This window comes from Puma concolor, chromosome B4, assembly GCF_028749965.1.
Source record: "Puma concolor isolate L17-30 chromosome B4, mPumCon1.1.hap2, whole genome shotgun sequence".
Taxonomy (NCBI): domain Eukaryota; kingdom Metazoa; phylum Chordata; class Mammalia; order Carnivora; family Felidae; genus Puma; species Puma concolor.
The window spans coordinates 9,882,746-9,910,549 of NC_141673.1; the positions used below are offsets into that span (position 1 = coordinate 9,882,746).

The 27,804-nt window shown below is 48.4% G+C and overlaps 2 protein-coding genes across 4 annotated transcripts in view; one reads left to right on the forward strand and one right to left on the reverse strand.

Moving 5' to 3' along the window:
• Positions 1 to 5,340: 5,340 nt before the first annotated feature.
• Positions 5,341 to 13,607, reverse strand: CBY1 (chibby 1, beta catenin antagonist). Of its 3 annotated transcripts, none has more exons than XM_025926974.2 (5): positions 13,537 to 13,607; positions 10,204 to 10,319; positions 7,693 to 7,798; positions 7,488 to 7,606; positions 5,341 to 6,000 (listed from the first exon to the last, which is right to left on the reverse strand). In XM_025926974.2, exons 2-5 carry the CDS (start codon positions 10,279 to 10,281, stop codon positions 5,920 to 5,922), a joined length of 384 nt encoding a protein of 127 aa, XP_025782759.1. In that variant the 5' UTR covers positions 10,282 to 10,319; positions 13,537 to 13,607; the 3' UTR covers positions 5,341 to 5,919. The 3 variants fall into 3 exon arrangements, with proteins under 3 accessions (XP_025782759.1, XP_086568387.1, XP_086568389.1); XM_086712261.1 differs by lacking the exon at positions 13,537 to 13,607 and adding an exon at positions 13,326 to 13,514; XM_086712263.1 differs by lacking the exon at positions 13,537 to 13,607 and adding an exon at positions 11,566 to 11,660.
• A 279-nt stretch (positions 13,608 to 13,886) lies between these two features.
• Positions 13,887 to 27,804, forward strand: part of FAM227A (family with sequence similarity 227 member A) — an 85,338-nt gene continuing 71,420 nt past the window's right edge. Inside the window, exons 1-6 of the mRNA XM_086712268.1 lie at positions 13,887 to 14,162; positions 15,303 to 15,391; positions 17,402 to 17,635; positions 19,758 to 19,828; positions 27,120 to 27,189; positions 27,673 to 27,749. Of these exons, the coding sequence (XP_086568394.1) occupies positions 17,494 to 17,635; positions 19,758 to 19,828; positions 27,120 to 27,189; positions 27,673 to 27,749 (360 nt within the window). The 5' untranslated portion in view covers positions 13,887 to 14,162; positions 15,303 to 15,391; positions 17,402 to 17,493. The remainder of the gene's footprint in view (positions 14,163 to 15,302; positions 15,392 to 17,401; positions 17,636 to 19,757; positions 19,829 to 27,119; positions 27,190 to 27,672; positions 27,750 to 27,804) is intronic.

Consider the following 27,804-nt stretch of genomic DNA (forward strand, 5'->3'; position numbering starts at 1 on the left):
CAGCACCACCCCCTCCCCGGCGGACAGAGCTGCTCTTCCGGGAGCCGGAGGCTGAAGTGCTGGGGAAGAGCGACACCGTCTGGCTGGCGGACTCCACCGGCTTTCGGCCAAGGAGGCGGCGGCGACTTCCTAAGAAATACCTGGGAAGCTTGTTCAAGGACAGGGTCGCGGTGATTCCGCGGTAATTCTTTTCATTTAGAGTGGGCCCAGAAACCTGCACTTCAGTAAGCTCCCAGGGGGTCACACTGAGACAAACAAAAAATCCAGCTTCTTTTCCCTGAGGGGTGTGTTCTTTGGTAGGAGTTCGATACTTGAAGGTTTTATCGATCTGTTGTGAAAACGTCAAGTGAACAGTACCAACGTACTGAGACAAAGGCAAGAGTTACCATTTAAATACACATTTAAATGTGTGTGTGTGTGTGTGTGTGTGTGTGTGTGTGTGTGTGTGTGTGTGTACACTCATCTGCTTGGCTCAACAACCCACTGAGCCATGTACTGTCATCACCCCTGTTTTAAGAAACGGGGAAGTTGAGGCTCAGTACAGAGTTGCTGGAAGTCTTTCTTGAGGATAGATTTCGAGGAGGAAGTTTGCAGGCCAAAAAGTATGAACATTTAGCATTTTGGTAGGTATTAGCTGACCGTCCTCAAAATTAGATCATATACTTACCTAATTGTAAATGGAAGTGTCCTTTTCCCCACAATGTCCCCAGCCTTAAGCGTTACCCATATTTTAATTTTTTGCCTTTATGATGGATTAAATACTTCTTTTTATAATGTGCTGCACCTTAAATACAAGGGTAGTAATTTGATACACACTTTAGCCAGCTGACCCCGGAATCAGAGAATCTCAGGACTGGACGGTCCAACTCTCTGTCTGATGCACGATGTTGTCCTTTGTCCCGTGCTTACATAATGAGGGGCAGGTAGGTTTGCACTTCCTCCCCTAACAGGCCTTGGTCCTTTTCATCTTTGAGCGAGGGCAGCACTGACTACAAAAAGCTTTTATGTCTCAAAAGGCTGCTTACTGTATTACTCCATTACATAAAGTTCAAAAACAGGCAAAACCAATCTATGGTGAGGATTAGTGATTCCCTTTGATTAGCTCAGAGGGGGGGAATATTTGGTAAGGGGCAGGGGAGTGGCTTCTGGGGTGCTGGTAAAATTCCATTTCTTGATCAGGGTGGTGTTCGCATGGGTATTTTCATTTTGTATTTTCGATACTTATGAATTATGCTTTTTTGCATGTTAAAATTACTTAAAGTTGGCTAGCACTATGTAAATGCAAGGGCAGCTTGAGAGCCCAGTACCAATGGCTTTTGATTCTCTTGTGGCTGTTTAGGAAATGCTGGAAGATCAATGCTCTCAAAGGCAATCTTTTTTTTTCTTTTTTTTAAGTAGTCTCCACACCCAACCTAGGGCTTGAACTCATGACCCTGAGATCAAGAGTTGCATGCTCTGCCAACTGAGCCAACCAGGCACCCCTAGAGAAGGCAATCTTACGTGGAAGGTACAGGCATTAATGCCTCCAACTGGAAAGTCGTAATGCTAATGTGGAGAAGTTTTAGGAAAACTTTAGCCAACTAATTTTGTTTATATTCACAAGAACAATACATGATTAAAAAAAAAAAATCTATGTGGGGCACCTGGGTGGCTCAGTCAGTTAAGCTTCCAACTCTTGATTTCGGCTCAGGTCATGATCTCACGGTTCTTGAGTTTGAGCCCCACGTTGGGCTCTGTGCTGACAGTGTGGAGCCTGCTTGATCTCTCTCTCTCTCCCCCTCTCTCTCTGCCCATGTACTCACTCACTCTATCTCTCCCACAATAAACGTTAAACATTTTTAAAAAAAAAACACCTATGTTTAAGAATAATAAAAAAAACCTTGGGAGTAATTTTATCTCTGCAAAGGGATAAGAAAAAAGGGAGTCATGCCGTGCAGAGTGTTCAGAGCCCTGGGAACAGATGAGATGGTCTAGAAAAGGCAGAGTGAGAAGGGAAAACAAAGGCCAGGATCCTGTGGGATCAGACATTTAAAGGTACAGTGAAATCACGGACAGTAGACAGGTGGTTGCCGGGGTCTGGGGGAGAGGAAACAGAAACCCATAACCAAAGAGTTAACAGGGCAGCCAAGGCAGCTGCAACTTCTCCCCAAACCTGCTTGGGGGTGCTCAGAATGCTGTCTGCCACCACGTTCCTGTACGATAATAGTCATGCCACGATGACCGAGTGGTTAATTTAGTCGTTTTACAGGAACTCAGGGTTTCGTCAAGAAGCCAGCTAGAACAGTCAGGACACTGACCTCCCCTTGGAGCCCAACAAAATGAAATTAACCTTCCCCTACCTCCTAACTTCCTTTATCTGATTTTGAGTCACAAAGCTCCTCTCTCCTTCCCCTTACCCACACCCTTTTCTACTTGCCTTTAAAAAATTCCTGGCCATCCTGCTTCAGGGAGGCCGACTTGAGGCTCATTTTCCCAACTCCTCACGTGGCTGCCTCGAGAAAAACCTCTTGCCTCCTTGCCCACTAGAGATCTATCTCAACGATCAGCTTTGCTGCACATCGGGCACACGGACTTGGGTTCAGTTACAAAACGGAGAGTCACTGTTTGATGGGTACAGGGTTTCAGTTTACAGGCTGAAGTGTCCGGAGATGGGACAGCGGTGATGATGGCACGCGATGGATGTATTCAGTACTGCTGAGCTGTAGAATTAAAAATGGTTACGATGGTAAATTTGTTATTTTGCCACAATAGAAGAAAATTTAAAGACAAGCAGAAAAGCAGAACTATCAGGGGAAAAAAGGGGGGGGGGACCTTCTTCCCCCACCTCATGAGGTTCAAGGAGCTGCTGGAGAGGAAGAAGAAGGATCGGAGAAGGGTGGCTTCACTGAAGGCTTCAAGGAGAACTGCTCAGAATCAGCAAAGAAGATAGGGTGAGGACGATGCCAGGCCAGGGGTCACCGTCGAAGAGTAACGCACAAGTACAGGTGCTAACGAGTGAGTGTGGATGCCCCATGCAGGCACAGAGTGACTCTGCCACCCGGATGGAGAAGGAGATGGGGTGTTCTAGAACCCCAGCCTCCAGGTCCTCTCCTACCCCATCCCTCAAGTCCACACTTTCCGTCTTTCCTGTTTCCATCCCATCAGAATTTGAAATTGGTAACAGTTCTTTATGTGGGTCAATGGACGGGCACAGATCCCTTTGGGAATCCTAGAAAAGCTGGAAGCCCCTCCCGTAAAAAATACCCATCAGCCCCTATCTGTGCGATAGTGCAGGTGGGGGCCCCTTGTGAGGCCTCAAACTGTACCACTTCCTCTGATTGCCCCTAATCCTGCACTTGCTCCCTCAGGCCCCCAGAGCTCTCGCAAAGCTCCTCAGTAACAGCTCCCCCTAACCGGACACGCAGCCCAGAAAGTCCCAGAAGTTGCTGTAGATCACAAGGGATACCATCAAGTAGACAGTACTATTTCTTTGGGTGTCCCCCAAGTAGCAGATTTGGTTAATAAAGGCTTCGAAGGAGGAAGAATTTTAACCAGAACCTGAAGGATGGATCTGACTAGAAAGATAAGAACTTGAGGGGGTGCCTGGCTCGCTCGGTCGGTGCAGTGTGCAACTCTTCAGCTCGGGGCTATGAGTGCAAGCCCCCTGTTGGGTGTAGAGATTATTTAAAAATAAAACCTTAAAAAAAGGAAGGTAGGGACTTGAAAGAATATAGCACCTCAGCGAGGAAAAACACCAAACACTGGTGGGTGCCACCTTCAATTCAGTCCAGAATCTGACCACTTCACCTTCTCTCCTGCCACCTGTCTTGTCCCAGCCTGGCCCCCTTCAGTCTGTTTTCTCCACACAGAAGGCAGAGGATCTGGCCAGAGGATTAAAAAAAAAAAAAAAAAAAAATTGATCGTCACACTCCTCTGCTCAAAACCCACCAATGGCTTATTTGCCTTTTCACTCAAAATAAAAGTCCTTCTTGGGGCTCCCGGGTGGCTCAGTTGGTTGAGCATCCGACTTTGATTCAGGTCATGATCTCACAGCTCGTGGGTTTGAGCCCCATGTCAGGCTCCGTGCTGACAGCTGGGAGCCTGGAGCCTGCTTCGGATTCTGTGTCTCCCTCTCTCTCTGCCCTTCACTTGCACTCTCTTTCTCTCAAAAATAAACATTGAACAAATGAAAAGTCCTCCTTCACTGCAGAATGGTCCCACATAGCGATTCCAACCCCCTCCGGCACCAGTGGGGGTGCAGAGGGGGACCCACATCACGGACACCCAATCCTGCCCCTCATGATTCCCAAGGTTTCAGCCTGGGCTCCGTCCCTTCCAGCTGTGTCACCTTGCCGGACTCGTTTCTTCATCTCAGAGCAGGGGACGATGACACACTTGAATCCTGAGAATTAGCAACAGGCTGTCTGGCACCAAAGGCACTCAGGAAGTGGTTGCCAACGATGCTGCCCTAGGAAATGCCAACCCCCAACTGCTCCCAATATCTGCACCTGGAGACTTAAATCCCACACGTATTTGTAACCTCCCCTAATTTTTTCAGCGTTCTCTCCTATCAGAAAGTAAGGTTTATGGGCTGGAGCTTCTATCCGTCTCCCCTAAAGCTGTTCCTAAGGGTGGGCTGTGGACAGCAGCCTCCAACAGAGGCTGTGCCCCACCCGGCCCCTCCCTTTCGCCAGGAACTAGGAGTCCACAGGCTCCCACGCTTCTGCTGTGCGATCCCGGACCGGTTTCTGAACCTCCTGGAGTCTGGCTCCTTACCCCGGACCGGTTTCTGAACCTCCTGGAGTCTGGCTCCTTACCTGCAAGGACACGTGCTGATGGTCCCTGCTTCGCGGGGCTGAGCAGAAGAAATGAGCAGGAGCAAAGTGCTGAGGCCTGTCCTAGGCAAGTCACCGGCTTTCAGAAATTATTGACCATAGTGGCCATCCCCAGTCTAAAGCCCTGGACTCTGTCCGCGTCTTGGCGCCCTCCCCTTTAACTGTGGAGCTGGGTTCCCTCTCACTGACTCCCTCCTCCAACCAGAGCAGCTCACACGGACGTGGGTGCAAATTCCCACTCTAGGAATGCAGCCTCCCACCCCGACCGCTCGGTCCCTGCCAGGTCCAGGCTGGTGGCAAATCTCTGAAGGGCTGCAGCAGAATTTGGGCAGGGACACCGCTTCTGTTCCAGGTCGGCCTCTGCCGATGCCCGGGAAGCTGGAGCGCCTCTCCTGCCGTGGTGGCGTTTCCCCACAACTCAAAAATTCGGTCTCTGGACGGCGAAACAGAAGCTTCGACTCCAGGCTCTATGTACTTCTTCAAGAACTGCTGCTTTCATTTTTCAGTCACTTTGGCCACACACAGATTACGTACTGGCATTTAATTTTCAGAAAAACGTGTAAACAGGAAAGTAGCACAAAAATGCAGTGTTGCCCGTGGAAGGCTGGTGCTGGCCACTGACAAGCTGCGGCCAGGAGAGGCTGTGGATCTGGGGGCTGAGCATTCTTCAAAGGATGAAGCGAGTAGGCCCGGGGGAGGGGGGAGGGGCGCGGAGGACCAGGGGAGCTGCTCATCCAAGGGCCCTGAGGCAGGACTCTTTAGAACTGGTGCCACACCCCGGACACCAGCCCAGCGTGAGGGGGGAGACAATGAACTCCAGCCGCTTTGGCCACAGCATCAGTCCGGTGAGGGCGAACCTGGGAAGGCGCATTCGTACGTGGAGTGACTAGACAGCATCCCAGTGCTCATTCCTAGGACCGCCCTGGCCTGGAGTCCTGGCTTCCACCAGTGTGTTCCCGCTGCCAAACCGAGGGGGCCGGTGCCTTCCGGCCCCGTGATAGGACACTCTGGGCCACTAGTTCGGCTAGAAAAACCCCTCAGCCCCATCCACCTCCTCTGATCGGTGGGCTTCTCCCTTTCCTCCTAGCGAATGTCTTCAGGGTCTTCATTTCCTCCTGCGGCTGGTGCTTTTCAGTTCCTCCAATTCCTTCTCCATCAAGTGGGACTCGGCGGTGGTTTCAGAGAGCTGAAAGTGAGGCAGCGGACCGTTAACCAAGAAGGACCTTCCGGGGCTGTTGCAGGTTTGCGAGGGCAGCTCTGTGCGGTGGGGAGAGCATCCGTACCCTCACACGCCGCTGACGGCCCCCACGAGGGGAACCCCTTTGTACCCGGGCAGAATGCAACCCCCTGACAACCCAGGGCCTCCGGTACTTAATCACAGTCCACCCTCTCCACATTTTGGTCACCTAGGATTGCACCAAGTTCACTGCCTTGAAGACGGCAGGCCTCAGGGGATGAAAAAGGCACATAATGGACCATTCTAAGGCTAAAAAAATAAGAGTCTGAGTAGCTTCTGAGCTGTGGCTCCCATAATGGTGATCGGGGGAAAAAAATGCCCCAAAAAGAATGCCACTTTTCTTACTAGGGTCTTTCAGGGGGCTTGAGAAAGCCCCTGAGTAGAAGGTGGAAGACATTCAAGACAGGGACAGAAACTTTACTCTCCAGAGTGGAGGTCGGCTTACCCTGAAATAAGAGCGGCCCTTCTGAGCAATACACTATTGCAGGTGCTTGTGTGATTAACTCAGCATGAGGCAGATTCTAGCATTGTGCCTATTCGACAACGAAACTAAGTTTCTTCACACGGGGCAGGTAAACAACACGCTGAAGTCACATGGCCAGTGGTGGAGCCGAACAAGGAACCAGGCAGGTTAGCTCCAGAACGCCTGCTCTTAACCGTGACAGCAGAGGCGCGCCTGCCTCCCGGCCAACTTTCACAACTTTCACCGGCACCCCCAGTCCCAACAGCCCGCAGGGTTTTTAGCAGCCACAGGAAACCGACACTAGCACAGAGCGGGCCCCTTGGCAGGTCTGACACTCACTAATGCCCGCTGGATATGGGACAACTTCGGGCCACGAGCAGACGGTCCTTCTTCCTGGAATGCCCTCTTCCCACCGTCCAATCCTCCCTTGGTCCGTCTACATTCAATTCAAACATCCCTTTCTGTGACACCCTCCTGACTGGATAGAATTACTTTTGCTTGTGCTGGTGCCAGGCCCTACGCACACTCCAATTGTTACTCTTGCCCCCAGGCACTGTCATTTTGTTTCTTGTCCATCTCCCTGCGAGACAGTGAGGCCCTGAGAGTAGGGGCTCTCTCATTTATATCTTTGGATTCAGGGGCGCCTGGGTGGCTCAGTCGGTGGGACGTCCGACTTCGGCTCAGGTCAGGATCTCGCGGTCCGTGAGTTCGAGCCCCGCGTCGGGCTCTGTGCTGACAGCTCAGAGCCTGGAGCCTGTTTCGGATTCTGTGTCTCCCTCTCTCTCGGACCCTCCCCGGTTTATGCTCTGTCTCAAAAATAAATAAATGTGAAAAAAAAAAAATTTGTATCTTTGGATTCAAAGCAACTTACCTGGGCAAACTGCATTCCAAAGGAATCAGCTGGATGGAATGACTCTCCGTGGAGCCTCCCCAAAAGGAAAGCCTACGCGCCCCTCCCCATCACCCTCCTCACCATGTCCAGCAGGATGTCCACCTTCAGCCGCAGGAGGTTGTTCTCTTCCTCCAACTGCTGGTTCCGCCTGCGTAGGCGCTGAGCCTCCCTCCGGTCCACACCTCCGCTAATCCCCATCTCTGGGGAAGGACAGAACGAGCAGTTAGTTACGTGGGGGCTTCCTTTCCACAATCTTGCTGGACAGAACGGCAAGAAATCAGCCCACCTGCTATCCACTGGCCATTTTCAAACTTCAGGCTTTGCCCTGCCAGGTTCATAGTGGGGGTTCCATAGTCAAGGCCCAGCTCCACCTCCCGGGTTGACCGGTCCAGCTGTGGATGAGACACTGCAGGGAGGCTTCAGGAAGCACACGGGGGACCCCAGTCCTAGTGACTCTCCTGCTAACTGTATTTGTATCCCAGCGGCTAACTTCCTTTTTCTAATCCTTACCTCGCACACTTCGTAACGTTTTGTTAAAAGTCAGAAAATCCAATAAGGCACAAAACAACAAAAACTTTTATTTATTTTAATAAATTAAAAAAAAATTTTTTTTGAGAGAAGAGAATGTAAGCGGGGAAGGGACAGAGGATTCAAAGTGGGCTCTGCGCTGACAGGCTGACAGCGGCGAGTCCGATGTGGGGCTCAAACTCACGAACCATGAGATCATGACCTGAACTAAAGTCGGACGCTCACTTGACTGAGCCCCCTAGGAGCCCCTACTTTTTTTTTTAATGTTTACTTATTGTTTTTGAGAGAGACAGAGAGAGAGAGAGAGCGCGGAGATCCGAAGCAGGCTCCTCACTGACAGCACAGAGCCCGACGTGGGGCTCAAACTCACAAACCCGTTGAGATCATGACCTAAGCTGAAGCTGGCTGCTTGACCGACCGAGCCATCCAGGCGCCCCACAACGAAACCTTTTAAACTCTAAGAGGGAAGAAACGTCCCACCTTATTGTAAGATACAGGTTTTCTAGAAAAACTACATATATCGAAATTTGAATTATTTGACGTCTACTTGGCACTTAACGGTTTTAAGAAATCCTACCATACATTTTTAATAAAGTAGAAAATCCTTTTTAAAGGTTAATAAGCCCCAAGGTGATCGCTTGCTCACCATGGGGCGCTACAGGTCACAAAAAAGGCATGAAATGCTAACACTCAACCAGTAGTCAGTCATAGGTGGTCTGTAACATGGTTTTCAAAGTTTCTACGACTCACTCAGCAGCCACACCACGCCAGGACTAGGCCGAGGGATTCCAAGGTGAATGTGACCAGCCCCGCCCTTGAGGAGCTGCTGTCCAGAGCTTCCACACAGCCTTAAATGACACTAACGGTGGCAGAACATCATCCTTTGAGAATGAGTATGATTCTTAGACACAACTAAAATGGATTCTTGGCTAAGTCCTGGGAATAAACTGAAGGCGAGCTGGCTAGTGTCATTTGGAGCCCGAATCACGATGAGATTGACTGTCTTACTAGGTTCTTGAACACGCTCTGACAATGATTTCCAAACAGGACTTAAAAATCTTCTTGTTCTTGGTTTTTCTTCTTGTTTTTTAATTCTTTTTAACGTTTATTTATTTTTGAGAGAAACAGAGCACAAGGGGAGGAGGGGCAGAGAGAGAGGAAGGCACTAAATCCGAAGCAGGCTCCAGGCTCCGAGCTGTCAGCACAGAGCCCGATGCAGGACTCGAACTCACAAACCACGAGATCATGACCTGAGCGGAAGTTGGACACTTAACCTAAGACTGAGCCACCCAGGCACCCCATTTTTGGTTTTGTTTTAAAGTTTACTTATTTGGGGGCACCTGGGTGGCTCAGTCAGTTAAGTGTCCAACTTCGGCTCAGGTCATGATCTCACGGTTCGTGAGTTCGAGCCCCGCTGTGCTGACAGCTCAGAGCCTGGAGCCTGCTTCGGATTCTGTGCCCCCTTCGCTCTCTGCCCCTCCTCTGCTTGTGCTCTCTCTCTGAAAAATGAACAAACATTAGGGGTGCCTGGGTGGCTCAGTCAGTTAAACGTCTGACTTCAGCTCAGGTCATGATCTCACAGTCCGTGAGTTCGAGCCCTGCGTCGGGCTCCGGGCTGACAGCTCGGAGTCTGGAGCCTGCTTCAGATTCTGTGTTTCCCTCTCTCTGGCCCTCCCCCTTTCATGCTCTGTCTCTCCCTGTCTCAAAAATAAACATTAAAAAAAAAGAAAAAAATATTAAAGATTTAAAAAATTAAAAATAAAATAAAAATAAACAAACATTAAAAAAATTTTTTTAAGTTTATGTATTTGGGATGCCTGGGTGGCTCAGTTGGTTGAACATTTGACTCTTGATTTTGGCTGGGGTCATGATCCCAGGGCTGTGGGACTGAGCCCCCCATTGGGCTCCACAGAGCATGGAGTCTGCTTGGGATTCTCTCTCCTCTCTCCCTCTGACCCTCTCCCCTGCTTGCATTCTCTCTTTCTAAAATTAAAAAACAACCAAAAAAAATATTTTATTTATTTAAGTAATCTCTACATCCAACATGGGGCTCAAACTCACAACCCTGAGATCAAGAGTCACATGCTCTTCCGACTGAGCCAGCCAGGAGCCCCAAGAGTTAAAAAGGTTTTTAGCAATAGCAATAATATGAATTAGAAGGATGTCTTCCTTACAAGGGTGCCTCTGGAGGACGACACTTTCCATCAGGGACCAGGCTTGATGTTTCAGCCACACTGCACACCGGGATGGGCCCAGTAGTGATACTCACATTATGCAGATTGGAGAGAGAAGCAGATTTCCGAGGGGGCGTCTTCTTGGGACTGAACGTATTTCCAAAGAGAGGCATCTTTGGCCGGATGAAGGAAAGGCCAATGCTCCCTTCTCCTAGGGTCAGGAAAAGTCATGGGTACAAACAGATGAGTCGACCTTACGCCACTGTGGAGCCCGATGCGGGGCTCCATCCCGCAACTCTGGGATCATGACCTGAACCCAAATCAAGAGTCAGACACTCAACCCACTGAGCCACACAGGCACCCACACTTTTCATTTTCTCTAGGTGGAGACATAAAATGCTACAATTTTTTCAGTTAGGCAAAAGCTAGGAAATTTTTATTTTCTTTTTTTAGAGTTCACTTATTTATTCTTTGAGAGAGACAGAGAGAGAATGCATGCACAAGCAAGGTAGGGACAGAGAGAGGAAGAGAGAATCTCAAGCAGGCCCCATGCTCAGCACAGAGCCCAACATGGGGCTCAATCTCACAACTGTGAGCTCATGACCTGGGCCGAAATCAAGAGTCGGGTGCTTAACCCACTGAGCCACCCAGGCGCTTCAACCTAGCAAAATTTTGAATGTGTATACTTTTTGGCCAGCAAATTTGCTTCTAAAAGTTTGTCCTCCACAAAGAATTGGACAGGTACAGATAAATGTTCCCCACTGTTGGGGCGCCTGTGTGGCTCAGTCAGTTAAGCATCTGACTCTTGATTTCAGCTCAGGTCATGGTCTCATGGTTCTCTGGCAGCTCAGAGCCTGCTTGGAATTCTCTCTCCCTCTCTGCCCCTCTCCCACACACTCTGTCTCTCCAACTAAATTTAAAAACTTAAAAAAAAAAAAATTCCCTACTGTTGGTAACAGTGAAAAAACAGAAACAATCCAAAATGTCTACCAATGGTTGGTACAGCCAAATACATTGTTGTGTTCTTACAATGGAATGCTACAGGGCAAGTAAAAACAACGAGGCAGCTGTATATGGACTGACCTGGAAAGAACCCAACATACTCTAACATTAAGAAAGCCAGCTGCAGGGGCACCTGGGTGGCTCAGTAGGTTGAGCATCTGACTTGTGGCTCAGGTCATGGTCTCACGGTTTGTGGGTTCGAGCCCCACCTCAGACTCTCTGCTGTCAGCAGGGAGCCCACTTCGCATCCTCTATCCACCCCCCTCCGTCCCTCCCCTGCTTGCACTCTGTCTCTCTCTCAAAAATAAACATTAAAAAAAAAGAAAAGCAAGCTACAGAACAATGTGTATACTATGATGGTATAAGAGAAGACAGAAATAAAAGAAAAAAAAGGCAAGAATGTAGGTGTGCACATTAAAAAAATAGAAGAAAATCGGGGCACCTGGGTGGCTCACTTGGTTAAGGATCCAACTCTTGATTTCAGCTCAGGTCATGATGTCAGGGTCATGGAATTGAGCCCCATGTCTGGCTGTGTGCTGGGTGTGGAGCCTGCTTAACAGTCTCTCTCTTTAGGGGCGCCTGGGTGGTGCAGTCGGTTAAGTGTCCGACTTCAGCCAGGTCACGATCTCGCAGTCCGTGAGTTCGAGCCCCGCGTCGGGCTCTGGGCTGATGGCTCAGAGCTTGGAGCCTGTTTCTGATTCTGTGTCTCCCTCTCTCTCTGCCCCTCCCCCGTTCATGCTCTGTCTCTCTCTGTCCCAAGAAAAATAAATAAACATTGAAAAAAAATTTTTTTTTAAAAAAAAGAGTCTCTCTCTTTCTGTGTCTCTCCCCCTCTCTCTCCCTGCTTATGCACTTTCTCTCTCTCTCTTAAATAAATTAAATAAAACAAAATAAAATCTGGAAAGATACACCAAACTGCTCAATATGCTTAATGTGGGAAGGGGAATGGGATGGCTGGCTTAAGTGACATTGTCATTTTATAGGTAAAAAATGGTCAAGTGGTGGCAATTCCATGTTATAATATCAAATTAGATTAAAGGAAAAAATTCCTGGATTTAATAAATTACTACAATGGTAATATATTCATGTGTTAATTATGGAAAAAAAACCAAAAGAACAAAAAACAGCTAAAAGGCAGCACCTGCCCTTCCAAGCATCTGGAGACATCTGAAAAAGGAAAAATACTTAGTCAAGTTGTTCTTGCAAAGCCTCCAGTCATGCCTGAGTGTATCACTTGGACGCAACTTGGAGTTCCAGGTCTGGCTCTGCCCCTCAATTGCCTGCTAAACCCTAGCCAAGTTACTTTATTTCTCCGGGTTTTACCAGGAACAATTCCCTCACAACCTCATCCATTCTCATAACCCTTCAGCAGAGAACGATCATCAATATATTACAGATGAGGAAAAGGAAGGGTCTGGTGGAGCTGCCTTTTAAGTCAGTACCAATAATCCACGAACAACTTTGGCTGAGTCCCTAGGATCCTGGAACATTAGTGTGGACCCAGAAGTTCCAGCTGACCCCCGTGGCCCAAGGCAGCTGTCTAGTGAAACTCCCTGGGGAGAGAGGGCTCAGCTCTAAGGAAGTGAAGGAAGAGCATCTGGGTTCCAGTCATGGCTCTGCCACTCAGCCCCAGTGGGACCCCAGAACTTATCTTCTCTGCCCCCCCCCCCCCGGCTTCTTTATTTGTAATCAGAGATAACAACAGTTACCCACTTACAGGTTGTTATAGTGTGTTGGTGTTTATAAAAAGCTGTGAGCATTTGATATTCACAACAACCCTGAGAAATAGATGAAGTGAAGTATGTCCCAGTCTACAGATCAGAAAACGGAGGCTTAGAGAAGTAAAGTAACTCGCTCCCAATCACGCGGTGGGAAGGTGGTGGAATTGGGTTTCAAGTAAGGTCTACTCCTCTGCGCCGATGACAATAATCACTTCATCACTGGGCAAGGCTTTACAGTTTGCCATGGACCACAACATACACTATCCTATTTTTACCTAACAAGAAGGTGAGGGGGCAGTTTTTGACTTTCATTGGATTCTCGAAGAGATATGCGTCCCTCAAAGATTTCAGAGCCGCGCCGCGCAGATACTCTGCCACCCGGGGCTGCTGGACTCAACTAGCCGTAGAGAACAAACGTTCACACGCACGCCTTCATCTAACCCTCTTCACGGCCAGCCGGTTGACGGGGAGGAACTACCACCCCGGTTTCTCACCGAGGAAACCCGCTCCGAGAAGTGCGGAGACCGGCCTGGGATGAACCCAGCCTCCGCCCCCTGTGCCGCGCCCTCGGGCCGCTCCAGCGGCGGGGAAGCCCCGGGTCCCCTGGAGCACGCCCGGGCGTCCCATCCCTCCTCGGGCCCTGGAGCGACGCCAGGCTCAGAACAGTCGCGCCCCAGGAGCCAGGGACAAAAGGCAGCCAGATACCTGCCGGAAACCGCCTGCAGAGGCTCGCGTCACCCACCGCTACCACGGCTCCTGGGATGCTCCGCCCCCCACCAGCGCGCGCACGCGCAGCCCCGCCCCGGCCTCCACCACCGAGAGATAGGGGGGTGCCCGGCGCGGCGGGGTGTCCAACGGGAGCCTCCGCGAAGCATCAGAAACACTTGAGGACTGCCCTCGATACATTGAAGACAATCCACGGGGGGGGAATGTCTCCTGGAGTCATTTCCATTCCCCGTGCGATAGGCTGGGACGAGGAACTACACTCTCCCTCCCCACAAGCCCATTGGTCTGGTCTCCCCGACCACCCGGGACCATCACTGTGGTAACGGCGTCTCGCGGACGCAGCGGTGGCTCACTACGGTTCCATTGTTGTGGGAAGGGTGGCAGTGGTGACTGCGCCTGGCGTTGCCTGGGGAACGCCAGGACTCACAGTAGCAAAATGGACCTCTCCCCGACGCCCCTCCTCCTCCTCTTCCTCCCCGAGCACAAAGCAAAGGGCACCCCTTCCTGGTGGATGTCGGGTGTCCCATCCAGAACTTTGCGGGGTCCCCTGAGGGACCCGTGGCGGAACCGGCCCCAAGTTCGTCGGATTTCGCCTATGTCTTCAGGTAAGACGCACAGAAGAAGGACGATGATCCGCCCTGCCCACTTCCAAAGACTGCAGTTTCCTGACTCTCATCAGCTTTTACGAGCAGGGGAAACTGAGGCCAGGGACCGCTTCAAGGTGGCACAGTGAGCAAGGGCAGAGAACTACTCGAGAATCAACTCCAGATCCCCTGAAGTCCTAACAGTGAACTATTGGTTCCATTTGAAAAATAAAGACACTCAGAACCATTCAAGGGATGTTTATTGGGTGCTTAGCGAGTGCACCCAGTCCATCCATCCAATAAGGGGCAGAACCCATGGGTCTCTGGCTCCAAGTGCAATTTTCTTCCAACTACACCTCAGTGTATTAAAAAGGGGAGAGTTCCATGTCCTAGAACCAAGACCTGCACAGTCTAATCCCGCACTACCCAATGGAAACATAATGTGGGCCACGTATGTAATTGAGAATTTTCTAGTAGCCATATTTTAAAGATTTTTAAAAACCAGGTTATATGGATTCGAACATTTTATTTAACTCGTATATCCCAAATATTATCATTTCAACATATGATCAATGCTTTTACATTGATACTGTTTCAGCTTTTAAGTTTAGATTAACTAAAATCGGGGGCGCCCGGGTGGCTCAGTCAGTTGAGCGTCCCGACTTCAGCTCAGGTCATGATTTCATGGTCTGTGAGTTCGAGCCCCGCGTCGGACTCTGTGCTGACAGCTCAGAGCCTGGAGCCTGCTTCAGATTCTGGGTCTCCCTCTCTCTCTGCCCCTCCCCCACTCATGCTCTGTCTCTCTCTGTCTCAGAAATAAATAAACATTAAAAAAAATTAAATTAACTAAAATTGAAATTTCATTTCTTCAGTCACACTAACCAGATTGCAAGGGCTCAGTTGTCACATGTGGCTAGTGGCTACTGCGATGCACAGGTCTCGCCTTTTCCTGCCTTTCTACACTTGCTCCCCTCTGCTTGGATGGTATTTCCCCATCCCCTTTATCTAGTTAACTCCTGCTCTTCCTCCAAGCTTGCCTACATCCTTACGTAATCTCAGCTCATCTCACAGCACTGCGTATGTTCCTTCAGAGCAGTGGTCACAGTTATCATTCACAATTATTTATATAATTGTTTGATTACCGCATGTCTCCCCTGGCAGACAGAAGTCCCTTAGAGCAGGGAGCAAGTCTGGTTTCGCTCACCACCCTGTCTCCAGGAAGAACACCGCTGGCTTGTGTCGGGCACTCAGTAAGTAGTCCGTCATTGCTGAAGGCAAACCTGAATCCTGATTCCAAAGTCAGCATTGTTTTAACGTATTTAACATGCTTAAAATTGTTTAACATGTTAACTTTATTTTTTTTAAAAAAATTTTCTTTCCAACGTTTCTTATTTATTTTTTGGACAGAGAGAGACAGAGCGTGAACGGGGGAGGGGCAGAGAGAGAGGGAGACACAGAATCGGAAGCAGGCTCCAGGCTTCCGAGCCATCAGCCCAGAGCCCGACGCGGGGCTCGAACTCACGGACCACGAGATCGTGGCCTGGCTGAAGCCGGACGCTTAACCGACTGCGCCACCCAGGCGCCCCTAACGTGTTAGCTTTAAACAGAGGGCATTCGCACTTCGGCTGGCAGAATACTTGCCACATGAGAGCAGAACGTTTGCTATTCTCCTGCCCCAACACCGTGCAGTGTTGTTCATTCCATGAAGTTCATTGTCTCCCCCATCCGTTTTTCCTCCCCAAGTCGTGACGGTAAAGACTTGTCATATCTCGGAGAATACCTGAAAGGGTATGATGGAAAATTCAGAAGACAACGGCGTGCGTATCTTAAACATTCCTTTTAAGGAGCATAGTAATAGTCAATTCTTCCATTAGGCATGAGTAAGAATGTTAAGTTAAAGCAAGAGCCTTCTTGACAGGGTTGCCCTAAAAGCCTGCTTTTCAGAGAACATGCTATAGTTTTCCAGTCATGCTGGGGAGTGAGTAGGAGGAAAACAAGGAGCCCTGCAGTGCACCTGCTTCCACCTTACCCCTCTCCCCCTTGCCTACATGGCTTATGGCTGGGAGCAGGAAAGAGGAAGTAATATTGACGTGGGCCTGGGACAGCCTTTCCTGCAATCCAGCTGACTTGGGACAGCCCCACGCCCTGATGGACAGCTTCTCTGGACTAGAAAGAAGCGTGGTGAATGAGTCTCAAATGGAATCAAATATTGAGTGTGCCGAACCCCTAGGGAGCAACTTGCCTGATGGAAAAAGGTGTGGAAGCAAATAATTCCCGTTCAGAATTGTAAGTGCTGTAATGGAGAGATGAAAGCAGAATCCTGAACTTTCCAGAGGAGGGGTGGTCACTAATGGCCTAGAGTAATTCAGGAAGGTTTTCTAAAAGATGTGTCACCTGGGATGTGCATTGGCTAGATGGAATTGCGTGTGTAAAGGCATAGAGGCCAGCAGCATAGCACAGCAGGGACGAGGAGCAATTTCAGAGGGGCGGGCGTATAGGATGAGCGGTTGCGTAGAAAAGGGCAGAGCAGAAGGCATCAACTGAAGAAGAGGGAGAGGGGATGTGATGAGAGGGGCCTTGGTTAATTTTCCCACTAAACTACCTTTCCTCTCTCCTTCCATTATGTATGAGCTTCTTGAGGGCCGATCTGAGTCTTTACTTCCTTAGAAACAGGCCTATGCCACCAGGCTCAGGATATGGAAGATCCACAAATAGTAGAATGAACTCCTGGTTAATAAGCAAGGATCCAGGAGGGCAGTCCAGCCGGAGTGTTCTGAAGGCAGGAGGAAGAGTAGTGATGGGGCCAGCATTCTGGGAGGGGGCAGAAAGCCTCAGGTAGATCACCAGCTTCATGCTGAGGAGATAGACCCAGTATCATAGAATCAGAGCAGCTGAGAGCCGGAAAAGGGTCTTAGGAATCTAATCCAAATCTCTGACTTTGCAGATGAGCCTCAGAGAGACAGGAATTTGATTTCCTTTCTGATTTGGAAACTGATTTGCTGGGTGCTCTGGAGCCCTGGCCTTTCCAACACTCTAGTCTCCTTACTGTAAAAACTAGAACAGCTTTCTTGGCAAACAGGGCGAACATCGACAGGCCCGAAAAAGTTGATGTGTCTGAAATCCTCAGTCAAGACGGGCGTGTCAGATGAAGGCCTTTATCCCCCGTGTCGCAGGCAGCGTGCACCTTGCCATCAGCCCTGCTTACCAGACGAGCGTGGTTGTGCTTTCTAAGGTGGTTCTATGGTATTTGTGATTTCCAGGAGGCTGGCTGAACAGAGAACAAGATCGGAGTGGGAAATGACAGATTCTTAAGTGGAAACGTACTGTTTGTCAGTTTACGAGAAACTGGATCATGGCTTATTTCGGGAACATAGATACCATCAATGTCACTGCCTTGCCAATGGTGCCAGTAGACGAGCACCTGACTGTCTCCCTCGCTGCGCGGAACGCGATGAAGAATGCCGCAAGGAAGAATCTGGAAGACAACCCACCCTGTATCCTTTTATGGTGCCGTCTACAATCCAGACCAAATACACCTGCTGCAGACCTGTAACCAGGGCTTGTGTCTGTGACACACGTTATTAGCTCCTTTCCTTATGTGCTCGTTGATTTTTTTCAATTAGTTAAGCCCGACCTGTGCTCTAAAAGAATTTGAGACTGTGAAGGGTTGTTTGGTTTGAATTTATTTTACTAGGATAATTGGAAAGAGCCCCAGAGGAAGAAGTACTGGAAATATTTGTTGACATATTCGTTGAAATATCTTCTGTCTTCCAAAGAATTATAGTTATAGGTAGCAAATAAGAAGTCATGGTGAAGCCCTCGGCCCTCAGATAAGTGAGCTTGAGACCCAACTTTGTTGGGGCGCCTGGGTGGCTCCGTTGGTTCAGCATACAACCTTGGCTCAGGTCACAATCTCACGGTTCATGAGTTCGAGCCCCGTGTTGGGCTCTGTGCTGACAGCTCAGAGCCTGGAGCCTGCTTTGGATTCTGTGTCCCCCTCTCTCTCTGCCCTTCCGCTGCTCTCACTCTGTCTCAAAAATAAGCAAACATTAACCAAAAAAAAAAAAAAAAAAAAAAAAGACCCAGCTTCATTGTTCTCATTCCAATTGGCCTCACTTCTCACCTGCCAGGCCTCCTACCTGGGCTCAGAGTTTGCCCTCTCTGGCATCACCTGGACTCTTCCAGAATCTTACTTCTCTAGCCCTCCCTTTATTGATCCACATCTCACTTGTGACTCTGAACTCTATGCCAGGGACCCGCAGAACCCCATCTCTGGAGGACCTTAGAGCTCATCCGGCAAATAACCCTCTCAGGTTATAAATACCGCCAGATGGTCCCATCTCATAAAGAGCCCATTGACCTTCAAGTCCCACTGCTACCAGCCAAACCATGTGTCCCTCTGTATCCCCTCGCTTTCTACACCTCTCAGAAACCCTTCTCAAGATGAGCACAAGTGATCCCATCAGAGGCTGCTTCAGGGACTCACTTCCCTGGCCCTTTTTCTAATGTCTCCTCTTCCTCCTTAATCCCACACTCCTCTCAACCTAACTAACCCATTTCCCTTCCTATGATTTTCATGTCCCTCCTTGGCGTCTTCATTGGTCAAGTGTCCTCCAGTTTATAAGAACCCTTGAGGGTAATGGAAGTAAGAGTGAACCCCGCTTTTTGTGAAGGCAGTGAGAAGTGATAGGATTATGGGGCTTCTGCAAAGGATATATCCTAGACCGGTTGAGGCTAAGACGAAAAGAAATGCAAACCTAGAGAGGGTGACAAGAGGGGCCATTGAACTAGGCAGAGACTTCAACAGTGATAAACAAGGTTGAGATACCCTCCGATCCAGCCATGCCTCACCTGAAAATGTCTCTTAAAGCAATAATCCAAAATACGGAAACAACTCTCTGTGTATACCACAGCATTATTTACAATTGCAAAAAAATGATGAACAACTTAAGTATTCAATAGCCATGAAACAATTAAGTGTATTAAAGTACGTTCTCCAAGTAGATTCATATAATGCCATTTAAAATACTATGAAGATTATTTAGCTCTATGGAGCATGATCATGATAATGAATGGAAGAGAAGTCCGAGTCCTAAAGTAGGCATGCACTGAGATTACAATGGCTGTTTCTTTTTATGTTTTTCCAAGGTGTCTAGAATGTGGTTAGTTTTCATTTAGAATTGATAAAGCCACTCATTTATTTTTTTTTAATTTTTTAATGTTTATTTTTGAGAGTATTTTTAATGTTTATTTTAATGTTTATTTTTGAGAGAGAGAGAGAGACAGAGTGTGAGTGGGGGAGGGGCAGAGAGAGAGGGAGACAAAGAATCTGAAGCAGGCTCCAGGCTCTGAGCTGTCAGCACAGAGCCCGATGCGGGGCCCGAACTCATGAACTCATGGACTGTGAGATCATGACCTGAGCCGAAGTCCAAAGCTTAAGGGACTGAGCCACCCAGGTGCCTAAAGCCACTCATTTAAAATGATAAAAGAAGTGTGAATGTTTGCAAAGAAAGTAGTTAAGCAGAGAGAGTAAGGGACTGTCCTTGCCAGCTTAGTCCCATCCTGTTCCTGCATGATTAGCACCCAGAAAATTTCCTTAGCAAACTCACCTGCCAGCCTGCCTTATTGGTTCCATCCACCAGGTGAACGAAACGATTGGGGAGCTAGATCTGAGTCCCAATGCGTTGGCCAACAACCTGGTGAGTTACCCAAGCTGAGGTAAGGCTTGGGGCAGGAAGGGCTCCGGGAGTCCCGCCCATTTATTTGAAAGCACCTTTGCACAATAGGGGTCTCAGAGATATATTTTATTAATTAGCAAGCTTCCTTTTTTGGAGCAGTTTTAGTTCACAGCAAAATTGAGCTGAAAGTACGGAGTTCCCACATACCCCTGTCCCCACGCATGGGCAAGCTGCCTGTCACCACACTGGTACATTTGTTACAAGTGATAAACCCACATTGACGCATCACTATCACCCCAAGTGCGTTGTTCACGTTAGGGCTCTCTGTGCTGTACATTCTATGAGTTGGGACAAATGTGTAATGACCTATATCCACCTTTTAGCCCGACGAGGGGCTCAAACTCACAAACCGCGAGATCATGACCTGAACTGAAGTCGGATGCCCAGCCGACTGAGCCACCCAGGCACCCCACCTTAGTAGCATCCTACGGAATAGTCTCACTGCCCTAAAAATCCTCCCCCCCCCCCATTTACGGCGCCCCCACATCTCCTGGCAACCACTGAACTTTTTGCTGTCTCCATATTTGCCTTTTCCAAAATGACAGAGTTAGAACCATACAGGATGCAGCCTTTTCAGATTGGTTTCTTCCACTTAGTCATCAGCATTTAAGGTTCCTCCATGTGTTTTCATGGCTCGATAGCGCGTTTCTTTTTGGGGCTGAATAATATTCCTTTGTCTGGATGTGCCACAGTTTATTTATCTGTTCACCTACGGAAAGACCTCTCGATTGCTTCTAAGTTTTGGCAATTATGCACAAGGCTGCTGTGAACATCTATGTGCAGGGTTTTGTGTGGATGTATATTTTCAGTTCATTTGGGTAAATAGTGAGGAGCGTGATTCCTGGACCATCTGGTAAGTGTATGTTTAGTTTTGTAAGAAACTGCCAAAGTGTCTCCCAAAGTGGCTGTACCCTTTTGCATCCGCAGCAGCCATGAATGAGAGCTCCTGTCACTCCACATCCTCACCAGCATTTGGTGTTATCAGTGTTCTGGATTTTGGCCATTCTAATCAGGATATAGCGATATCTGCTTGTCGTTTGAAGTTGCGATTCTCTAATGACATTGAACATCTCTCCATATGCCTACTCGCCATCTGTCTCTCTTCTTGAGTGGGGTGTCTGTTGAAGTCTTTGCCCCATTTTTTAAAATTTTGTTTTGTTTTATTTAATTTATTTTTTTAATATATATATTTTTAAATTTTTACTTATTTTTGAAAGAGGGAGAGACAGAGCATGAGCAGGGGAGGAGCAGAGAGCGAAGGAGACACAGAATCCGAAGCGGGCTCCAGGCTGTGAGCTGTCAGCACAGAGCCCTACGCAGAGCTCGAACTCACGAACCACGAGATCACGACCTGAGCCGAAGTTGGATATTTAACTGACTGAGCCACCCAGGTGTCCCTGCCCCATTTTTTGATTGAGTTGTTTGTTTTCTTATTGTTGGGTTTTAACAATTCTTTGTGTATTTTGGATAACAGTCCTTTACCAGCTGTGTGTTTTGCAGATCTTTCTGCCACTTTACTCCAACTAAATCTCCTAACCCCATTACCCCTGGCGTCTTGCTTTCCACCAAGCTCCTCTGTCCCCAGGGCCCAGACCTGGTGAATGCCTCTGCAGGTTTTAGCCGCACCCCTATCCCAACTTTTCTGGTGCTGACCTTTGGGGTCAGTTCATCTCTTGAGTTAGTCTTTTTGATTTATTTTTTAAAATTTAGCAGTGCCTGGGTGGCTCAGTGGGTTAAGCATCTGACTCCTGATTTCAGCTCAGGTCATGATCTCACAGTCAGTTGTGAGATCGAGCCCCACGTTTGGCTCTGCACTGACGATACAGAGCCTGCTTGGGATTTTCTCTCCATCTCTCTGCACCACCCCCCCCCAATAAATTAAAATTAGAATTAAAAAAAAGTTTAAATGCCAGGACAATGCATCCTTATTCTAAAATATTCAAACCATCTCCAAGTATAAAAGTAAACCGTAAAATTTGCTTCACTCCCAGCCCTTTATTTCCTCCTGAGAAGTAACCACTGTTAATTGTTTGTTTTGTATCCTTCCAGAGTTTTTAAAAAAATATTTTATTTTTCTTTGTGGATGGAACTGGAAGGTATTATGCTAAGTGAAATTAGTCAGTCAGAGAAAGACAAATATCATATGACTTCACTCCTATGAGGACTTCAAGAGACAAAACAGGTGAACGTAAGGAAAGGGAAACAAAAATAATATAAAAAAAGGGAGGTGGGCAAAACATGAGAGACTCATAAATATGGAGAACAAACAGAGGGTTACAGGAGGGGTTGTGGGAGGGCGGATGGGCTAACTGGGGAAGGGGCACTAAGGAATCTACTCCTGAAATCATTGTTGTACTAGATGCTAACTAGTTTGGATGTAAATTTAAAAAAATTTAAATTAAATTAAAAATTTTTATTTTTTAAATAATGTCTACATGGGGCTTGAACTCATGACCCTGAGATCAAGAGTTGCGTGCTCCATCAACTGAGCCAGCCAGGTGCCCAAGAACTTTTTCCATACATTTAGAAACATAGAACACATATATTTAGGGTTATCGTTTTCTTTTTTTATTTTATTTTATTTTTTTTTATTTATTTTTTTTTTTTTAACATTTATTTATTTTTGAGACAGAGAGAGACAGAGCATGAACGGGGGGAGGGCCAGAGAGAGAGGGAGACACAGAATCTGAAGCAGGCTCCAGGCTCTGAGCCGTCAGCACAGAGCCTGATGTGGGGCTCGAACTCACGGACCGTGAGATCGTGACCTGAGCGAAGTCGGACGCTCAACCGACTGAGCCACCCAGGCGCCCCCCGTTTTCTTTTTTTAATGTGAGTAGGGTCATACCATAAATACTGTTTTTGTAACCTGCTTTTGTTTGTTTTTTATTCATTCATTCATTTATTTATTTTTAGCTTCAATAACTCTTGGAGATGCTTCCAAGTCACGACTGTGGATCTGCCCTGGTCTTTTCATGACCACATAATATTCTATTTGTTGGATGCGGCATCATTAATTTATTCCCTACCGATAAATATTTCAGTGGTGTTTTCATCATAGTGAACACGTGAATATTTCTGTATTTGTATCTTGGGGCTCATTTGCAAGTATTTCTGCACGCTAGAGTCCTAGAAGTGAAATTTCGAATTTTGGTAAATACAGTCGAATTGCCTTTCCCAGAGGTTCCGCCATGTTTTCACTCACACAGCAACGAGACCATTAGCTTCACTTGCCCCTACCTACCCCACCATCGAGTAGAGCTTAGAATTAAATTGTGAATAAAGGCAACATATACACACACATGCACACACACACACACACACACACAACTTGGAGTGATTCCATATAAGTTAAGAAACCTCGTCTCTCTGTGTGTGCCTGTGTAGGCAGGAGAGGTATAGCATTAGAGACACAGACTCCGGAATAAGACGGTCTGTGTTTAAATTCCTGCTCCGCCATTTTCTCACATTGTGAAACTGGGTTAATTGTTTAACCTTTATGAATCTCTGTTTTCTAGAGAATGGTGATAACAAAAATAATGTATCTACCTCATAGGGTTGTTGTAAGAATTAGAGGAGTTAAAACTCATGAAGCCCCATAAATCAGGCCCGAGAAGAGTGCCTGGCTCACAGGAAGGACACTCTATATGTATGAACGTGTAGGAGAAAAGTCTGGAAGGATACACACCAAACAGTCAATGGGGTCATTTCTGGACAGGGGGTGGTATGGAAGGCGAGTAAACATGTTTTTTACTCTGGATACTTCTGTAATGTTGTTTACAAAAGGAATGTATTTGCATGTCAGTTCTGTGATTTTTTATGATAATTTTAAAACCAAGAGAAAGAATATTTTGCTCCCAGAAACAGGATCTGGTGGCTACTTAAGTTTGTCGAGCAATGGGGCGCCTCGGTGGCTTGGTCAGTTAAGTGTCCGACTCTTGATTTTGGCTCAGGTCATGATTTCACGATTCGTGGACTAGAGTCCCCTGTCGGGCTCTGTGCTCACAGTGCAGAACCTGCTTGGGATTCTTTCTCTCCCTCTCTCTCCCTGTCCCTCCCCTGCCCATATTCTCTCTCTCTCTCTCTCTCTCTCTCTCTCTTTCTCTCTCTCTGTCTGTCTCTCTCTCGCTCTCCTGCCTCTCAAAATAAGTAAGTAAACGTTAAAAAGAAAAAAAGATTGCCTAGCATTGGCATATCTCCTCAGGTGCCCTTCGTGGCCAGTGAGAACCAAGATAGGGCTGGTGGGAGCAACCTTGGGTCCTCATATGACCTGGAGGAAGGGACCCCTTGCCTGTCCTTCCTGTCCTCTGCCCAAGCAGCTGGTCAAATCTGTCAGATGCTCACTGCCTTCTGCCACAAGAGCCCATCCCTAGGCTACCCTGCCCAAGCTCTGCTGGCTGCGGTTTGCCCTGCCCTTTGTCCACCGGGCCTTGACTGTGCAGCCACTTCTGTGTCAGGGCCATAGCCAAACGGGTTTCTCCAGCCTCCATGCTGCCGTGCTGCCTGGCACCTAGCCCTGTGCCTAGTGCGTAAGAGGTGCTTCTTAAGTGTGCACTAGTGAACGAATGAGCCCCAGATCCTCCTCCCCACATCCAACATCACCAGGTCCCTTTTCTGTTCCTTCTTCCATGCCCTAAGTGTGGGCTTCCCACCTCTCTGGCCATGAACCTTGCTTAGCTCTTCTTCAGCTTTATTTATTTATTTATTTATTTATTTATTTATTTATTTATTTATTTTGAGAGTGAGAGAGAGAAGGAGAGAGCACATGAGAGAGACAGAGCACGGGAGAGGGGCAGAGAGAGAGAGAAAGAGGGAATCCCAAGCTGGCTCTGCACTGAGCGCAGAGCCTGACGTGGGGCTCGAACTCACGAACTGTGAGATCATGACTTGAGCCGAAATCAACAGTCAGATGCTAAACCGACTGAGCGCGCCGCCCCCCCCCCCCCCCCGCCCCGCACCGGGTACCCCTTGCTTGGCTCTTCCTTCCGGCCCCCTTCCCCTCAAGAGCTCCACTCATAGCACAGCTTCACCATTCACCCAGTGGCAGGCACATTCCTTCTGCTCTCCGCCTGGACATCCTCACCCTAGAAGGGACTTCTCTGCATCCCGTACCCCAAGACTAGTGGAGGGGCCCTTCTGGGCACATTGCTAGCATCCTGTACCTCCCCACCGCAGCACTGGCCACCTCAAAACCCCTGGCTTCTCCCCACTAATCCCTGAAGCCTCAGCAGCGTTCGCTGCTCTCTGCTGCATCCCCGACATGGGCATAGCATTGGCCTTGAGCAGGTTCTCAGGAAATACTTGTGGAATGAATGATATGGTTGCAAATCCTAGCTTCTCTCCTGTATCTCAGCCTCATATTCCCAGCCACCTAGAGTAGTGGCACCTAAACCTAAGTGATCATCAGACTCCCCTGGGAGGTTTTTAAAAAAACTAAAAGTGAAAAGAGCATCACGTGGCACCGTGTGTTCTGCGTGCTCTCATTTGAACACGATGTCTCCGGAAGGCTATGCAAGAAACTAAGGGTATTGGGTGGAGGGAGGCAGAAGGGAGACTTTTTACTCTACTACTTGATTTTGTACCTTGTAAATTATTTACTGGTTTCAAATTTTAAGTAGAGAACTATTCAGGAGCCACAGTACGTAAACAATTCATGAGCTGAGGCAGACGCAAGGACTGAACTTCTCCATTGAATTGGTGTATCTGAAAAAGTCCCCAAGTAGGGGGACAGCCCCACTTGTAGGTACCACTGTCATCTCAGATGCACACGGCCCAGTGCTGGTCTCCTCGTTGACGCCTAAAACTTGCTGGTCTCCCAGCGTTCACCTATCCGTTCTGCTCTCTCCGTGTGCAAATCTTGTCCATCCTTCCAAGGCCTTGACAATATGGGCTACAAGTGGCATCCCGGTAAGGACCAGAGACACCGCTGTTCCACTGCCTTGGCTCATACCCCTCCCGTTCATTCATCATGCCTTATCTTGGCCTATGTTTTTGGAGTGACAAGCGTTGACATGTAGACCTACCAGTGTGAGCCCTTTCCCCATCTACATACACCTGCGCACATGCTCATAAAGGGGGTAGAAGACTGGAGGGGGCGTTTCACAGTTTATCAAGCACGACAGATGCCTCATCGTTTCCCCCAGTGCTCGTGGGTGGTCCTCTGTGACTCTTCTAGTTCACACTACTCTCAATTGCTTCAAACCCAAATGTAGCAATTTAGGACCTACTTGGCCCACGTGTGCTGATGTCAACTGTCCAAACAGATGGTAAATTCCTAAAGGCGAGGACACAGAATCCTCATTCTTCGTTGACTTTATTGTCCGAGAGCAGTGCCGGGCTCATGGCCGACGATCAGTACAACTTGTTGGGTCACTGACATTCATTTTTCTTTCCTTTTGTTCCCTCAGGAGGGGATGCGGGAATGGGGGAGGAGGAATCAGAGATCAAGAGAAATCTGTTGAGAAGTCAAGGGTCTGGTGATTAATAATAATAATAATAATAATAATAATAATAATAAGCCTTTATTGAGCAGCTCCTATCTGGTAGTAGCCTCTGCACTAGTGTTTTAAGATGCACTAGGGGCGCCTGGGTGGCTCAATCGGTTAAGCGTCTGACTTCGGCTCAGGTCATGATCTCGCTGTTTATGAGTTCGAGCCCCACATCGGGCTCCGTGCTGACAGCTCAGAGCCTGGAGTCTGATTCTGTGTCTTCCCCTTTCTCTGCCCTTCCCCTGCTCACATGCGCGTGCGCTCTCTCTCTCTCTCTCTCTCTCTCTCAAAAATAAATAAACATTAAAAAAAATTTAAGATGCACTCAATACTGTATATCCAATCCTTACAAGGACCCTAGAAGGTAGGTATCATTGTCCCCCTCACAGAGAGTTTAAACAATAGCTTTTAGCCCAGGGAGTTTGATTGGAGCCCCATTCCCACATCCTGTACCTCCTCAGAGGTATAGACAAGAGGAGGCATAGCCAGGAGGAGAGGCAGCGTGGGAGAAGGCAAGGTGGGGGGATGTATCGGTGGTGACACTCGGTGGGGGCGGAGGTGGGGTGGGGATGAGGTCAGTGACACCAGTGGCCACGGAGACCCTGGCACCCACCGGGAGGACAGGGAGGCGCTGCCACAACCTCTGCTCCAGGCCTTTTGCGCCCCAGCGGGGGAAATGGCCTGATCTCTGACCCTCATCCCGCACCGAGATCTGCACGAATCCCTAATGCCCCATTTCTTTCTGGTTTTTGAAGGCAATTGAGAGATTTGAGTTGGAGAAGAAGGCTTTGAGAGAGAAAAGTCACGGCGACCCGGGAGACAGAGGCAAAAATCCTTTCTTATAGCCTTGATGGTGTTTCTGTGGGGTTTGGCTATTGTTAGTATCTCAAATGCAGTTAAGCAGGAATCCAGCATTTCAACCGAGGATAGCTTTGTCCTCTTCTGGAGGAGTCTCATGTGTGACCTGCTGGCATTGGGCAAGTTAGGAGGGAAGGACAGCGCACTTAGAGATGGCCTACCAGGTGGCACTTCTCCTATTAAATCTTTGCAATGCCCCCAACTGTGGGCTAGGTGCCGCTGAACAGAGTTTACAGACGAGGGAACAGGCTTGGGGGCAAGGGGACAGCTTGTCTGCGGTGGGTCCTGGATCCAGGGAGCCAGCAACTCAGGCGGGGACCAGTGAGACTAACAGTGTGACTGTCCTCTGGCAGCTCAGGCTGAGTGAGTGAAACATCACAGCTATGGTTACTGCGCAGCGATGGACAGACCTCGTGGTTACATCCTTTCTCTTCTTCCATTCTTCTGCAGACAAGAGTCACAGAAAATCGCAGCATATTTGCAGAGGCTCGGAATCTAGGAATGTCAAATCTTTCATCAATAAAAGGGTAAGGGATCTGCTGCTGGGTCTCTCTCTGACTGGTTTCTGCTGGGCATGAAAGA

Coding starts and splice junctions, on each gene's coding strand:
- CBY1 (XM_086712261.1), bottom strand. CDS start 13,458: ATGGGACGCCCGGGCGTGCTCCAGGGGACCCGGGGCTTCCCCGCCGCT. Junction 10,320..13,325: donor TCTCGGAGCGGGTTTCCTCG/GTGAGAAACCGG, acceptor TCCTGACCCTAG/GAGAAGGGAGCATTGGCCTT. Junction 6,001..7,487: donor TGGACATCCTGCTGGACATG/GTGAGGAGGGTG, acceptor CCTCACTTTCAG/CTCTCTGAAACCACCGCCGA.